This window comes from Lytechinus variegatus, chromosome 1 (assembly GCF_018143015.1).
Source record: "Lytechinus variegatus isolate NC3 chromosome 1, Lvar_3.0, whole genome shotgun sequence".
NCBI classification, from domain to species: domain Eukaryota; kingdom Metazoa; phylum Echinodermata; class Echinoidea; order Temnopleuroida; family Toxopneustidae; genus Lytechinus; species Lytechinus variegatus.
Window position 1 is genome coordinate 58,003,219 of NC_054740.1, and position 16,084 is coordinate 58,019,302.

At 37.0% G+C, this 16,084-nt stretch overlaps 1 protein-coding gene across 4 annotated transcripts in view; it reads right to left on the minus strand.

Annotated features, from left to right (window-relative positions):
* LOC121418130 (solute carrier family 12 member 8-like) overlaps positions 1 to 4,199 on the minus strand; it is a 45,511-nt gene extending 41,312 nt beyond the window's left edge. The window contains exons 1-2 of one of the 4 annotated variants that reach the window (XM_041611853.1): positions 3,952 to 4,197; positions 1,752 to 2,038 (exon numbers count right to left, since the gene is read on the minus strand). In XM_041611853.1, coding sequence (XP_041467787.1) covers positions 1,752 to 1,988 — 237 coding nt within the window. In that variant the 5' untranslated portion in view covers positions 1,989 to 2,038; positions 3,952 to 4,197. Of the gene's footprint in view, positions 1 to 1,751; positions 2,039 to 3,927 lie in introns of all 4 variants that reach the window. The other 3 variants (XM_041611845.1, XM_041611837.1, XM_041611862.1) reach the window with 3 other exon arrangements.
* Positions 4,200 to 16,084: the final 11,885 nt, after the last annotated feature.

The following is a 16,084-nucleotide window of genomic DNA, read 5'->3' on the forward strand; positions in this document are numbered from 1 at the left end:
AGGGCTTTTTCAAAGTGTAAACTTTTTTTTGATACGCACTGTATAGTATGCATATGTGCAGGACACACCTACCAGAGCTTCACACAGTACTTCATCAAAATAAAGCTCCAAAATCAACAAATTTTTACTTTCCTATATCGATTTAAGAGAGGTATTTTCAGATTTTTCTTACTGATTCCTGCATCTGTTGCATATTACTTCTTGCTTTTCCATCACCTAAAATCTTTTGCAAAGTAGTGTCGATGGTGCTTTGTGTTTGATAGCGTTTATATTACCTATCACAACGTGCACAAAGTCAATTGATTTCCGGGTTTCAGAGCGTCGCATGAATATATGCATAAAATTGCCAAATCTCAATAATTTTCAATTGATACTTGAACGATCCGATCATGAGTCAAGACCATTTCTTGTATAGACAATGTGACCGTGTGTCGTTATCGCTATCGATACATCAGCACACCTTCCACAGAAATAAATTGGAGACTGTGTTGTCACGACATGATCTACACGATCAAGGACCTATTACAAGTAGACATTCAACAAGAGAATTCTATGGTCACCACCTGTTTTCAGCTACAAAATTGCTATCAAACAGTTAACTTTCTCTTAAGTCTTAACGCTGTTTTTATGACCTTGCCCATGGCGCATGTTTTATGCTGGTGAGAGTAAAATTAAAAAAAAAACCTTATAAAATCTGAAATAAGAAGTGGAACCTGGCATTTGCTAGTGAAAAGTTGAAAAATAAAATTATCACTACAGATGAGTAATACTCCTGCCAAATGTAATTACAAAAGCAACCCATTTTCTAACAAACATGGAAAGTCAATCTTGCATATATCCGTACCCAAGGGCAATCGGAAAGTCTTACTAGTTAGCATTGATGTAATATGTGGAATATGGAATGGGGAAGTTGTACATGTGTGACATCAAAGATCTTGTGAGAGATAGAAGAGAAAGTTATGAAGTGAAATATAATAGGTGAGTTGTAGGATGGGGGTCCATTGTCCTGAAACTTGAGCCGATAAAAACATTAGTTTTTGCTCTGGATTGTCTTCAAATCTGTGCATTCGATGGCAAATTTGTGAATATTTGTGATTTGTAATGTAACATATCTTTCAGTAATTCACTAAATAAATATCAATCACAAAGTTCCTGAAATTACTATCTGGTCCAGACAAACAAGCTATACATGTATAAAATCACAGATCTTGGTCGAATGGCCAATTTGAGGATCTTTGATTTTCTCTTTATTATTGAAGTAAAACCAGTTGAATTCAACGGGTCTCATTCGCTTTTATAATACAGAAAAACCGGGGGCAGTCAAATATATTGTTGTACACACGCATGACCAAAAAACATGTTTAAAGGGGTGTTTTTCAGTTTTGAATGCAGGTTGCGCGTGCACTCGTTAAGGGTATCAAATACATCTATTTTCAAAGGGTAGTTTAAAAGACTGGTCAATGATCAATCGCAGGGTCAAACGTATTTATGGTATTTTTCTTAAGACTAGCCAAACATGTTTAGGGTATTTTTTTTCCCAAGCTTTATTCCTGGTCATATTCTGGCGACAACTTGTTTAGGGGCCAAAATGAGTAAATACAACCTGCTAAAAACTTGTTAAGGGGGTTATTTTGCACACAGAGAAAAACTCATTTTAATTGGGGGGGTGTTTGGAAATAATTTTGCCATGCATGTGTACAGCAAGACATTTGACCCCCCCACCCCCTCCCCCCACAGGAAGAGAGGCTTACCTGCTGTTCATCAAAGAGCTCTTGAATCTTTTGTCCACCCTCCCCCTGCTGGTAACCACCATCTCCACCATATCCTGTCAATGTGCTTTCTGTATAGGACTTGGCATGGCTTTCATCGCTCAGCCCAAACCTGCCCCAGTCAACGTCTTTCTTGCTCGCTTTATCTCCTTGGCCTGGTGCTGTTCTAGGATCTCCTACTAACTGAGCCCCCTCCCCAGTATTGCCATCATCAGCCATGGTGGGATGCCTGTCAGATGTCCAAGTGGAAATCTGCAGCTCTCAATTTCCTGTAAACAGAGCAAACAAAATTTTTTGTTGTATTTTTGTTTTTTACTCTTTTGCTCCTTTACAACAATCCTTTTTATACAGTTTCATGAGGAAAACACAAACACCTGAACATAAACATGCATGTACATGTATGTTGCAGCAGTAGCTATTTTCGGAAACCCTTCTGAATTTCTCAAGAAACTATAAACTAATTTTATGAGAAATGCTTACTTTTATCTGGTGAGCTTGAGCAGCAGAATTCTAAAAAAAAACCACACAATGTTTCGAACACCCATTCATTTCATACTTCATCCAAATAAGTTTCGGATTCTTCACGATACTTCTGCAGTTCAAATTCACAGAGCCATACACAGAACAAGATTGCAAAAACAAGGCGAAAAAATGAAACATATCTTATTTAAGTCTAAAATGACAGAAAATGCTTAAAATATCATACAACATAGTTTTGCAATAACATTTGATCATATTTTCTGACGGAAATATGGGCTGATTTGCCGATTTTCAATCTTGTCCGCTCCTCGATCGATCGAATGTTGAGGTGTGGTATAATGTGGGTGATCGTCGACGGCTAGTTCTAGAACTAGCAAGGGTTACTGTGCGCCACTTGTTCACTGCAACCATCCTGCCTGTGGGTAATCTACAGGTAGGACTATGGTATGCCGATGCTGCACATAGCACACACTTTAAAAATCATTAAAATATCACTTTTGTGACCAAAATTATTCATTTCCATACAGTTGCAATTTATTTTTCATAACTAACTCAGGAATAATTTTTGTATTCACCAGAGCGCTCAAAAACTTGAATTTTGGGCATATTTTAGTGTACGCCCTCTATTGGTGGAGAGTAAAATGGCAAGAAAATTTTCATTTTTTCAATCTCTATTTTTTATAAATAAGAAAAAATAATTTAAAGAATCAAATTTACATAAGAGCAAAAGTTATATGATAAATAGCTGTGTTGGAAACAAACAGTGTAATGCACTTATCAATTATATTCCCAGCCCCGGGGGTCAGGACATAGCGATGACATAGCCGGGTATGTACAAAAAAATTGTTGCCCTGCATGCCGGTTGAGTAGCCGGGACATGGCGGGGAATGTACAAAAGACTGTCCCCGACCCGCTGGGACAATCATTGAAGTTAGCAGGGACGTGTACAAACTTTTTTCCAGGGACTGTCTCAAAGATGTCACTCCAAAGTACAGGGGTAAAATACACGGGATCCGACAACCAACGAGCGATTTCGCTCTGACATTGTGTTTGCATTGATCAACTGGCACTGATACCCCCTAAAAAGGAAATAGAAATTGAGTGATCAGGAAAAGTATAGTCCTATCAAGTGCTGTGTGCAAGGTTTACCATGAGAGCCATCAATGATCAATAAACTTGATGAGCATCATGATATGAACAAGCATATTAAATTGTAATGGAACATGCAGTTTAAAAAGAAAAAAATAAAATTATTTAGCAAACAAAAATTTATTGGCCTACCAACATCTGCTCAGATTCGATTTAAAAAAGGTAAACAAAAATATAGAATTTACTCATGATACGAGTAAATCACACCAATTCTTTCTTACATCAAGTATAATATCTTTAGACTATACCCGTCGACGTCGTTCGAAATTGTGAATCATAATTTGTCATGCACGAAAACTTTAACATTAAATCAACACATTGTTTTTCGTAGAGGATTATGCGGCAAGTGCGATGCGATGCAAAGACAACGGTTGGTAAATATTAAATAATTTTATCACATTCAAAATTTCCATAATATTTGGAATAGCAAATGCAAATTTTTCTTCATTGTGTTTTCTCAAGTTGTCATTTTTAAAGCTTTGAATCAAAAAAAGGTGTCCAGGCAGCGATGGATAGGCATTAGGCCTACCCTTAGTTAGGGCTTAGGCCCTACCTGAAGAAATCCCCCGGAGAAATCCAGTGCGCCGAAATCCACAGCTAGCTCTTATTCCATCATTTGGTAAATTACAATCGGGCTTCATGAAACTGCATCTAACGACGTCAGTCCTGATCCTGCTTACAAGAGTAAGATTAGATTTAGAAATCCCTTGCTCAGCTCAGTTGCTTGGCTCCCAGATTATCCCAGCAGCTAGTAACACTAGCTAGCAGAGCCAGTGTAATTTTGATAGGCCAGCGATCGAGCATACGGTATATAATTATACGGATCGGATATAGCTACCTTCTACTAGTACCGGTACTAACGTAGAGGGTAGCAACACACATGGATCGCGACATGGATCAAGGCCCTACACATGGATTCAAGATTCTGTCAAGTAGGCCTACCGTACATAGGCCTATATACGGTACCGGTATATCATCTAAATATTGAAAACTTTTTAATGAAAACAAAAGTTATTTACTTTCTGCAATTACTCTTGTATGCCGGCGACAATAGTAATTTTGTCAAATTTATTTTCCTCTTTTGATACTCACTATATACAGTGCGCATCAAAAAAAGTTTACACTTTGAAAAAGCCCTGGGAATTAAAATATATCCGGGAAACAACCTGTGAGTAATTTTTCACAATATTCTTGGGTTTTGGTCTCATCTACCAAATGAAAGGAAAAGTTTTGACAGAATGTTACACGTAGTGAGCACTGTCCATTTTTGTAAAGCTCGTAGAAATCTGTTTGCGCAGAAATGCTCGTTTTCACGCTGTGTCAAGGGTCAAAGGAGGGGCCCGGGTCTAATAGGAGAAATGACGAAATCAAACTTAGGCTGCGAAACATCATCTCATACATTTCCCTTGCACTTTTAATTAATTGAAATTTAACGGATCAAGTATTTTGTAACAAATTCGCCATCAAATTGAAATTTCAACACTTAGTAAGCATAAAACCCGGGGCATAACCTTTACACTTTTTGTGCCAGCTGGATCTGAGGACTGAATCTGAACAAAAGTTTATATCAGACAACTCAAGCATTTTTTCACTAAGTTTTTATCATTTAAAGTGGTTTTACATTTCTTTGCCCCCTCCACACACTTTTCCCAAGCTTGACAATGATTAACAAAATGAAAATCAATTAGCCTAAACCATTTCATGTATAAATCACATCATATCAGTGTAGAGCAAAATATGATAACCTCGGTGTGTGCATGGGGGGTGGGGCGCATGCACTCTTCGAAGTGTTTTGGTCAAGGAAGCAAGTTAAAAAAAAGGGTAAAAGATATCTTCAAATCAATTTTACTAGCTAAATTCCACTTGTTCTTCAAAAGTAAGTGATGCCTTATATACTCAAGCGGAAACATTTTTCGAGAGTTATATCACCATTTGCTTAAATGGATCTGTACCAAACTAAAAAATTAATGTTAAAGACGTGGAAAAATCTTCGGGATATTTTACAGAATGTTTTTTCAGTGCAAACTTTTTGATATGCACTGCATAGGTTATAGGCTTTGAAGAGCACCTACCCCTGTCACAATTTTTCAATGATTTTGTGTCATATATGGCACCGTGGCGGCACCAGGATTTTCAAAGTGGGGGGGCAAATGGGGGGCAAAAGAAAATATTGGGGGGGCAAGGGCAGTCAAAAATTTTTTTTGCATGTGTGGAAAAATCGAGCGCGAAGCGCGAGTTTTAGTGGCCCCAATAAACATTTTTTTGTTACACTTGATATAAACAGAAATTTTTGTAAAATCAGGTAATGCTTAATGGAGCAAAGTTATTGATCAAAACTAGATCATGAACTGAACATTTACATATATGTAATCTTAAGGCGTAGACCTATTCTACTTTTACATTTTTGTATCACATCAGAAAAAATGCATGATCGCATTGTAAAAGACTTCAATATTTAATTTCTGTTCTCTTTTTCATATCTTATTTTTTTCATACATAGGCCTAATAATTTTCTTCCGAAGACAGGAAAGTTTTTAATACACAGGGTAAAGTTTATTTTCAAATATACTATAGTTGGGTGTCTTGTTATGAGAATATAGCCTAATAGATACAGACATTCCCCTCGTGGAAAGGTCGAAAATTTAAGAGGGAGGGGACAGAACACCCATCGCAGATTGCACATCTTTACATAGCCTATTTACTTTTTCACTAAAAACCATGACGGTGACAAATTATGAACGAAGAGTTCAAGCATTCTTATTTGTTAATGAAGCAAATCGATGAGTTTAATCCAAATTTTACATGAGTAGATGCATATTTATTTCAAGGAAGGGGGCAGACTTTGAGTATTTGTCCTCCACGCCCCCCCCCCCAAAGAATAAACATTGCTGACGACAGAATACACGCCATGTACTGTAGTTTAACACTTACATTAGCTTGTGTATCACACATTGAAATGTCTGCCTTAATGCAAGATATAACAAGCGATATAAACTTATTACAAACTAATAGTGTGCGAGGAAGCCAACAGCGACTAAGTGAGAAAATTTTCAAGTTTTGAAGAGCAGAAAATGGTATTTTAGAGCACTTCACAGCTGAGCTTGAATATGTAGTACGACAGCATCTACTTATTTACAAATTACTGTATAATTTTCTTTTAAGTCCTCAAATTTCTGGGGGGGCAACTGGGGGGGCAAAGCTTCTGAGTGGGGGGCAAATGCCCCCCCATGCCCCCCCTTGGTGCCGCCACTGTAATAATAGTTCAATTTACCGTCAGTATGACACCTTCATTATTTTGCGTCATTTTTCTGACACCGTAAGGCCGGGCCGCGCGTTTCCGTTTTACACCCTGGCGAAGGCATTTTCCGGAAAAGTAGCCAAAAAGCGACTAGTGAAGAGTCTACACACGTCGCTGGTTGCATGCAGCGTGCGACACAGGTGAGTCCACCACCGCATGCAATTTGCACAGTAGGCTACTGTTACTGATCAGAGCACAGAGTTCCTCGGCACTTCATGTACAGGGAGAGCGGCAGTCAGGAGTGAAATCACATGCTTTTGCAGTCTCGTTGTTTATGATAGTTTTTTTTTATAAAAATAAATTATTAACTAAATGAATAGAATGACAGACAAAATCAAAATAAACAGATACTTATAATGGAAAGACAAATTGAAGTTTGATGGATTGATACAAGAAGCTGCCGAAAGATAGATAGAAGACTGATAAATAAATAGAGACAAGATAGACAGATAGATAGATAGAAATGAGAGAGAGAGGGAGAGAGAGGTGGATAGATAAATAGATAGAAAGAGAGAGAGGGGGATGTCGTAGATAGAAATATGGACGGACAAAGAGAGAGAGAGAAAATGCTAGAGAGGGAGAGAGATAGAGAATTTGAGAGACAGATAGATAGATGTTAGATAGATAAAGAATGAGAGAGAAAGAGAAGATAGACAAATTAACAGATAGATACATAGATAGATAGATATATAGATAGAGAGAAGTAGAGAAAGACAGACAGATGGATAGATAGATAGAGATAGATAGATGTTAGATAGATAAAGAGGGAGAGAGACAAAGAATATTAACAAATTAACAGATAGATAAGTTAAAAAAATAGATAGATAAATAGAGAGAATAAGAGAAAGACAGACAGATGGATAGATAGAGAGAGAGAGAGATATTAAATAGATAATTAAAGAATGAGAGAGACAGAGAACAAATTAACAGATAGATAGATACTCTAGTTAAAAATAGATAAATAGATAGAGAGAAATAGAGAAAGACAGACAGATGGATAGAGAGATAGATAGAGAATTTGAGAGATAGATAGATGTCAGATAGAAGAATGAGAGAGAAGAGCGACAAATTAACAGATAGATACTGTAGTTACATAGGTAGGTAGAGAGAGAAATAGAGAAAGACAGACAGATGAATGGATAGAGAGATTTGAGATAGATAGATGTTAGATAAAGAATGAGAGAGACAGAGAAGATTATTAGATAGATAGATAGATACTGCAGTTACAAAGATAGATAGAGATAGAATTTGAGAGATAGATATCAAGGGCGCCGGAAGCGGGTGGGCAGGGGGGCACTTGCCCCCCCAACGAAAATTTTTGGGGGGCAAAACGAGATTTTGCCCCCCCAATGTGCCCCCCTAAAAGTAGAAAAATTATATTATTTAAGGACAAATGTAAACGATGAAGGCACTTTTCTGCCTAAGAATTGTCATTTCTTTTGTCAAAAATGAAAAAATTTCGCCCCTGACGGGGCAATTACACATCTTAGTAAGCCTTGCGTCTTTTGACGAACATGTCCCTCTGTGAAACATACCTTTGATAAACCCCTTTTCCATCTTATTACAGTGTGATAACGTTTAACCTTTTAAACCCCCATTCCACAGAGAACAAGACCGCTGGAAGACCTTTGAAAGACCATGAATTTTGGTTGATCTTTCAGAGGTCTCTAAATGAACCTACAATGGTCTTTGAGGTCTTACACGAGTCCTGACCAATCTTTCAGTGGTCTTCGTGGTCTTCATGGGCTCCAAAACTTTTTGAAACGGTTCAAAACACTCTTACAGCGGTCTTACAGGAAAATTGTCTTTCAGTGGTCTTTCAGCAGTCTTTCAGCGGTCTTTCGATGAACTTTCAAAGGTCTTCATAGTCTTTCATTGATCTTTCGGCAGTCTCTCAAGATTTTTGCGGATATCACTGTAAGACTCATGAGAGATTGTTGAAAGATCATTGAAAGACCATTGAAAGACCAGGCAAAGTTCATGGAAAGAATTCAGAAAGATCACTTATTGCATAAAAGATCTCTGACAGACCATTGAAAGATCTCGAGAGGATAAGTCTAAGACCAGTAGGACAAGAAATATCCATCAGTCTTTCAGAGTTCTTTGAGGGGTCTTTCTGAGCCATTCCACAGAGATGACAAATTTCATTGATCTTGAAAACCGCTGTAAGACCTCACCGATTTTAAGTCTTTCAGTGGTCTTTCAATGGTATCCGTTCTGTGGAATGGGGGCCTATTAATGAATACATTTCAGACTAAAAAAATTGCATGCTGGCTGTGTCGGCTAACAAACGCGCGGTCGCCCAAAAACGCTTAGACCGGGGTGGTGTTTCATCAATATTTTCGTCCGACAAGTTGTAAGATCGGACAAGTTTCCTGTATTCTGATTGGTTGAGAAGCATTGATACCATAGTAACTGTCGGATAAAACATGACTTGTCGGATAAAACGTCCTACAAGTCACGAAACGCTCCCCGCCGGATCACCAACTCGCGTGAACGCTAGTTACTCGAGCAACATATGCATATCTGGAAATAGCTGTAAAACCGAATAGTTTAAAGAGTTATAGAGGATTGAGTAGTTGCTTATTGGATAAATGAGAAGATGCTAGCTTGAGTCGGCGAATGGAGTGCAGAGCAGGAGTACTCATCTATCAACTAATCAAGCCTCTTCTTCAACCTTTTCTGGTTTACTGTCTTTATCAGGACTACGCTCGTTTGAACAAAAAATTACTCGACTATCAACTGTCTACTTCCTCCTATCAATTTCACTTCTTCCTCTATCCACTTTTTTTCGAAAACTCCACATGGTGTACCGTCAACCACATCCGCTGTTGGAATGTAATTGTTTTCTTCTAAATAATGTTACATAATGTACATTATGAACTGCCGTAGTTTGTTAGTTCATGATTATTTACAAATGAATATTTCCTGGAATTTAATATTCATCATTTCCTAGTTATGGTCACATTTTCCCCAGAAAATTTGTAAAGAAAAAAGAAGATTTTTGAAGGGGTCATCCAAAAGTGCTTCCCAGCCATACAAAACATGCCAAAGGAAACACATAAATCGAGTAATGTTTTAAATTTTCAGAAAAGTTTTAAATTGTTAGACAATAATTAAGCAGTTCATATTTCTTTTTCCTCCAGTTACAAAATATGAAACGTTTTGCCTATGCATGGATGATCAGGGACTCTCTCCAATGCTGAGGTCAGAAATGATTAAAATAGAATGGGGATTTAAGCGCTTATCGTCGTCTGCCACGTCAGAACAGTATGACATTTTGAATTTAAAAAGACATTCATTAGAATGTATTTTGTTTCTGTTGTTACGCTTCTTCTGCTTAATACACTCCTTGAAACTTATAATTGTGCTCTCTCGCGTCGTCCGTGTATGTAAATGTACATAAATAAATATTTCTAAAAGGATATTGCATGAAAAATGTAATTTCTGGTATTTTGAGTCAATATAAGCGTATTACGTAATTTAATTGATCAGACACGAACACCACATTCCGAATTAAGCGATCGTTTTGCGCGTAGATTTTATAGGTTCTCATAAACTCTGAGTATAGTCTTTCATATTGAATTCTATGTTTAATTCTCAAGAAATTTATTTTTGAATTCTCTTAGAAACGCAACTTTTAAACTCCATTTTTATACAAAGTCCTTATCGTGGGGGGGGGGGGGTCCCACGCCCTCTCCCCCTCGATCGCTTCGGTATCTCACGCTGTCAAAAATATTGTGCCCCCTTCGGGATTTTGCCCCCCCCCCCCAAAACTGAAAGGGTTCCGGCGCGCCTGATAGATATATAGACAGATAGAGAGAAAGACAGACATCAGCAAGTCGGCAAGGCAAATGATCAAACCTGGAAAGTATAAGCTCATGCAGCTAGCTGCATTTGCAAGACAGTACGGTATGTTCTGCGGATAACGGTGCGGACTTTGGATCGCGCGCCCAGCTGATAATGTAAACAAACGTAGACGTAGACTCTTCACTAGTCGCTTTTTAGCTACTTTTCCGGAAAATGCCTTCGCCAGGGTGTAAATCGGAATCGTAAGGCCGGGCCGTAGCCAGGATTTCCTATGAGGAGCCGTTCCGAATTAAAAAAGAGCTATAGAGAACCTATATTCGGTTACTTCCCTGGGCAGATCCAGCTTTCGCCAATAACGGGGGCCGGGGGGGGGGGTCCCTTACATTTCCCCGATCGGCCGCTAATAGTGCATGAGTAAATAATGCGAGGGCTAGATTTTTTTTTCTTCAGTATTTTGAATGCATTCATACCTGAAATTAACGCTCAGCGTACTTGCATATGCGCATAGGCGGATCCAGGGGGGCCCGAGGGCCCCCCCCCCCCTATTGGCGGAGCAAAAAGGGAAAAAGGAGGGAAGAGAGGAGAAAAAAGGAAGAGGAGGAAGACGAGTGAATAAAATAAGGGGAAGACTTGGAAAACAAAAAGAATCTTTCATGTCACTTGATGAAATTTTCGCTCGCGCTTCGCGCTCGCATTGCATGTTAGGTGATTTACATATCTTGTTCAATATGGAGTTTGAATATTAAATTTGTAAGTCAATATACATAACATAATCCACCTCGGTAATTGAACTTTCATTATTTTGTGTGATATACAAATTGATTTTTAAAAGTGCTCTGTAAAAATGTCAGTTTTATGGTCTGAATAATAATTGTCTGCTCACGCTGCGCGCTCGCATTTTTTGATATACCTATTATTTACGTGTATTCTATAATCTTTTCAAAATATCCCTTTCAGGTCTGATTTTAAAACGCATCAGCTAGCGCCGCACGCTGGCATTTTGATTGGCGAATTATGTATGTCTCAATACTGAAGGTACTTAAATCCCCTTTGAATTCATGACAGTATATCAAAATATTTTGCTCGCGATTTATGCTCGCATTAATCGTTCAAATAACTGATGCCTCCTATTTATAATCACAAAAAGTGCTTGAAATGTTCACTTTTCAGGCCATAATATCGTCAGATTTCGTGCCCTCATTAGGCATTACTGGATAAGATATTGATTTAATAATTAAATTGTTCATTTTGTTTTATCTCGCGCTTAGCAAGAGGAATAGTAATTATTTTCATATGATGACATGCATGTCTTAAGGATGTCCCGGTCCTATGTTAAAACTCAAAGTAATTAAGGAAAAATACCAGCTCTTTATTAAGTGCGATCCATATCCACTTCACACTTTTCCTACCAACTGCTTGAAATATAGAGCTGATTTTTTTTTTCAGATTGGACTATCAAATAGTCTAAGCTCGCGCTTCGCGCTCGCGTAGATTTTCATGACAAAAGATGTATTTAGAATGCTTATGTAGATTCTATGTCTTAATATGAAACACACGCGCATGTTTATTCAGATACTCAACTTGTTCTTTATTTAAATTATTATCCATTTTTGTATCGCAATATAAAAAATTTTCTGATCGCATTTTTAATGTAGGAAGATTCTCTATTACTGATTCTTTTCATGCTATTTACAAAACATGAATAGAGTGTCCCGTTTTTAGGTCTAAATCTCGCATCAATTGTATAGTTAAATAGCTATCCTGTTCACGATTACAAAAGTTGACTAGCATTTTACACGATTCTTTATGTAGAAATGTCAAAAATTTTCAGCTCGCGCTTCGCGCTCGCATTATTTGATTTTTAAAACTTGTAACGTCTTCATGGCTAATTGCAAGCACCTTTTTCATCAGCTCATTTCTGATCGCGCTTTGCGTTCATAGTAATTATTCATTTGCATACAGATCTTTTTCAGGCTAACAAAAATTGCCCAGAATGTTCAAAATTTTTTGAAGAAAGAACATTAGATTTCAAAAGATTATATATAAGGAATAAGGAATATGATATATATCCATGCATATTCATAAAAATAACGCTAAGAAGTGACTACACCTTCAAAATAAACAAAAAAAATCAGCTTCGAGCGGCCGATCAGGAAAAAATGGCTAAAAAAAATCCGGGCCCCCATATTAGTGAAGGCTGGATCCGCCCCTGTATGCGTATGTAATTATGCCAGGAGAAGGCAATTAGATCTGAAATTTGTAATAATTCTACAGGGATAAATCAGTCGAAATCAGATATAAACATTTGACAGTTCCTTTCATGGAATGCTCCCCTGAATGCGATCAACAGGTTTACTAATGTTTTGCATACTTTATTAAAGATCAAGACACCTCAGGAAAACGTTAATTTGAATCAATATAGAGAAAAATCAGGCAAGCATAATGCTAAAAATTTCATCAAATCGGATGTAGAATAAGAAAGTTATGACATTTAAAGTTCCGCTTATTTTTCACATTACATGCATGCGCAATTTAGTCACTTGCAAATGAGAAAATCGATGATGTCCCTCACTCCCTAATTTTTTTTATTGTTTGAAATTTATTTCAATTTTTACAGATTTGACAGCAAGGTCCAACTAAAATGAACCATAAAAATAATGTTATGGTTATAGTAATTCCACATGTTCATTGAGAAATAAATCTTTGACTCACAGGACAATGAAGAGAAAAATGAAATATTTCATATAATAAAATACAAAAGTGTCATCAGTTTCCTCATTTGCATACTGACGGGGATGTTCATACAACTGTTTTGTGAAATTAAGCAAAACTTAAAATTTTCATAACCTTCTTATTTTCCATTCGATTTTGATGAAATTTTTAGTATTATGCTTGTTGAATTTTTCTCTTTTTATTAAAATCAAGTTTTTGCCGGGGTTAATTGACTTGTCCTTTAAGCTAAATTGTTGGCAGGTAGACAAAACTTGTCATATTCTGGCGACAACTTGTTTATAGGACGGGGGCCAAAATTTGTAAATAAAGCCCACAAAAAATTGTTTAGGGGGGGGGGGGTTGCACGCAAAGAAAATTTCTTTTAGGGGGTGTTTCAGTTGGAAATAATTTGGTCACGCATGTGTATACAGCATTACTTTTTGACTGCCCCCACCCCCTACTTCGAAGAGGGCCATTATGCTCCCCAGGCTCCCCCACACAGGCCATCGTGACAATATTTGCATTACACTGCATGAACTGTGATTTACATGAAATGGCTTAAGGCCTGGGGAGCGTATCATGAAAGGATTTTATCCGACAGCTACCATAGTAACAGTGCCTCTCAGCCAATCAGAATCAGGGAAAGTTGTCAGGTCTGACAACTTGTCGGACAAAAATGTTGATGAAACGCTCCCCTGGTCACACCGCCCATGGACCTACGGGTCCATACACCGCCCGAGCGTTGTTGGAGCGGTCATGGAGCGGAGAAAAAAAAATCATCGTCGTTAAAAGGCCTGGTCACACGCCCGAGCGTTTAGTGGAGCGGTCGTGGAACGGTAGGGAGAGAGTGTCGAATTTCGCACACAAAATTGGGGAAAAAAACAAAAAAAACCCCAAAACAATCGAAATCGAAAATGGAGAACGGTAGCGAGTGATGATTTTTTTTTCTCTCCGCTCCACGACCGCTCCAGGCCTTTATAGGCTTGATTTTCATTTTGTTAATCATTGTCAAGCTTGGGAAAAGTGTGGAGGACCCGATGGAGCAACAAGTATTAAATGAAAAATGAAATTTAAACCCACTTTAAATGATGAAAACTTAGTTAAAAAGATGTTGGAGAGATGTCTGATATATAAGCTTTTGTTTCAGATTCAGTTATGTCCTCAGATCCAGGCTAACACAAAAAGGGTAAAGGTTGTGCTTATATTATAAGTGTTCAAATTTTTATTTGAGTGGCATAAGATAAGGAAGACGAGTGAATGAAATGAGGTGAGGGTTGAAGACTTGGAAAATAATGAAAAAATATTTGTGACTAAAATTTTCTCTCGCATTGCCTTTTGGGTGATTTATACATCTTGCTCAATATATTGAAGTCAATTCAACTCGGAAATCGAACCTTCATTATATTACAAATTGGTTTTTAAAAAGTGGTCTGTAGAAAATGGTGGTCTGAATATTAACATTTTCTGCTCGCGCTGCGGGCTCGCAAAATTTGATTTGTTAGGTACCTATCATTTTTTTGTATTCCTTAAAATTCTCAAATGTCGTTATCGATGTCAGATTGTCAAAACGTATCAGCGAGCGCCGCACGCTTGCATTTTGATTGGTGAGTTATGAATATATCTCATCTCAATATTAATAACAAACTCAAAATTAAAATCACCATTTCATAACAATCTATAAAGAATTTTGGCTCGTTATTTGCGCTCGCATTGATTGTTGAAAATATATTAAAGGACAAGTCCACCCCAATAAAAACTTGAATTGAATAAAAAGAGAAAAATTTAACAAGCATAACACTGAAAATTTCATCAAAATCGGATGTAAAATAAAAAAAGTTATATGGCATTTTAAAGTTTCGCTTCATTTCACAAAACAGTTATATGCATATCTCAGTCGGTATGCAAATGAGGAACTGATGACATCATTCAATCACTATTTCTTTTGTATTTTATTATATGAAATATTTTTATTTTCTCGTCATTGTCATGTGAAATGAAGTTTAATATCTCCCCGAACACATGGAATTCCATTATCTTATCATTTTGTGCTTCAGGCAAGGAGGTTTCAATCGTCAAATTCGTAAAAATTGAAATATTGTATAATTAAAACCATTAAAAACAAAAGAAATAGTGAGTGAATGACATCATCGACTCTCTCAATTGGATGTAACTGGCTCGTTCATATAACTATTTTGTTGAAAATAAGCGAAACTTTGAAATGTCATAACTTTCTTATTTCTAACCGATTTTGATGAAATTTTCATCATTGTGCTTGTCTGATTTTTCTCTATTGATTCAAATCAACATTTTTCTGAGGTGGACTTGACCTTTAATTCATGCATCTCATTCAAAATTCCAAAGTGCTTTAAATGTCCATTCACATATTTCGCGATCTCATTAGTAGTAGACTTGTTAAGAGGTTGAACGCTGCATTTTTGAGTACAAATGTCCCACTTGGCACAAATGTTCCTTGAGTCAAAAGAAAAAGATTCATCCAAAGAGACACGCTGTCTCTATGCAAATAAGCAAGTAATTTGCATAAATTTGCATATTAGGTCGATATAGTAAAAAAGTATTTCAGAATATATATTTTACCAGAACTGCCCTAAAATTGGAAATAAAGACTGAGGGTAAGACAGGGAAGAAAATTGACATATAATAATTGGGTATCCTTGTTTATTATTACCTAATTTACATAAATTATGCAAATTATAATTTAAAACAGAGTATTTTTTTCATGAATCCTGAACTGTTTTTTAAAAAACAGCAACTAATACACAATGTCAACATTCTACAGTCTAGAGTCTATGGCCCCCGTAGATCGAACCCCGGACTTTCCATATATAGCCATATAGATGATATCTCT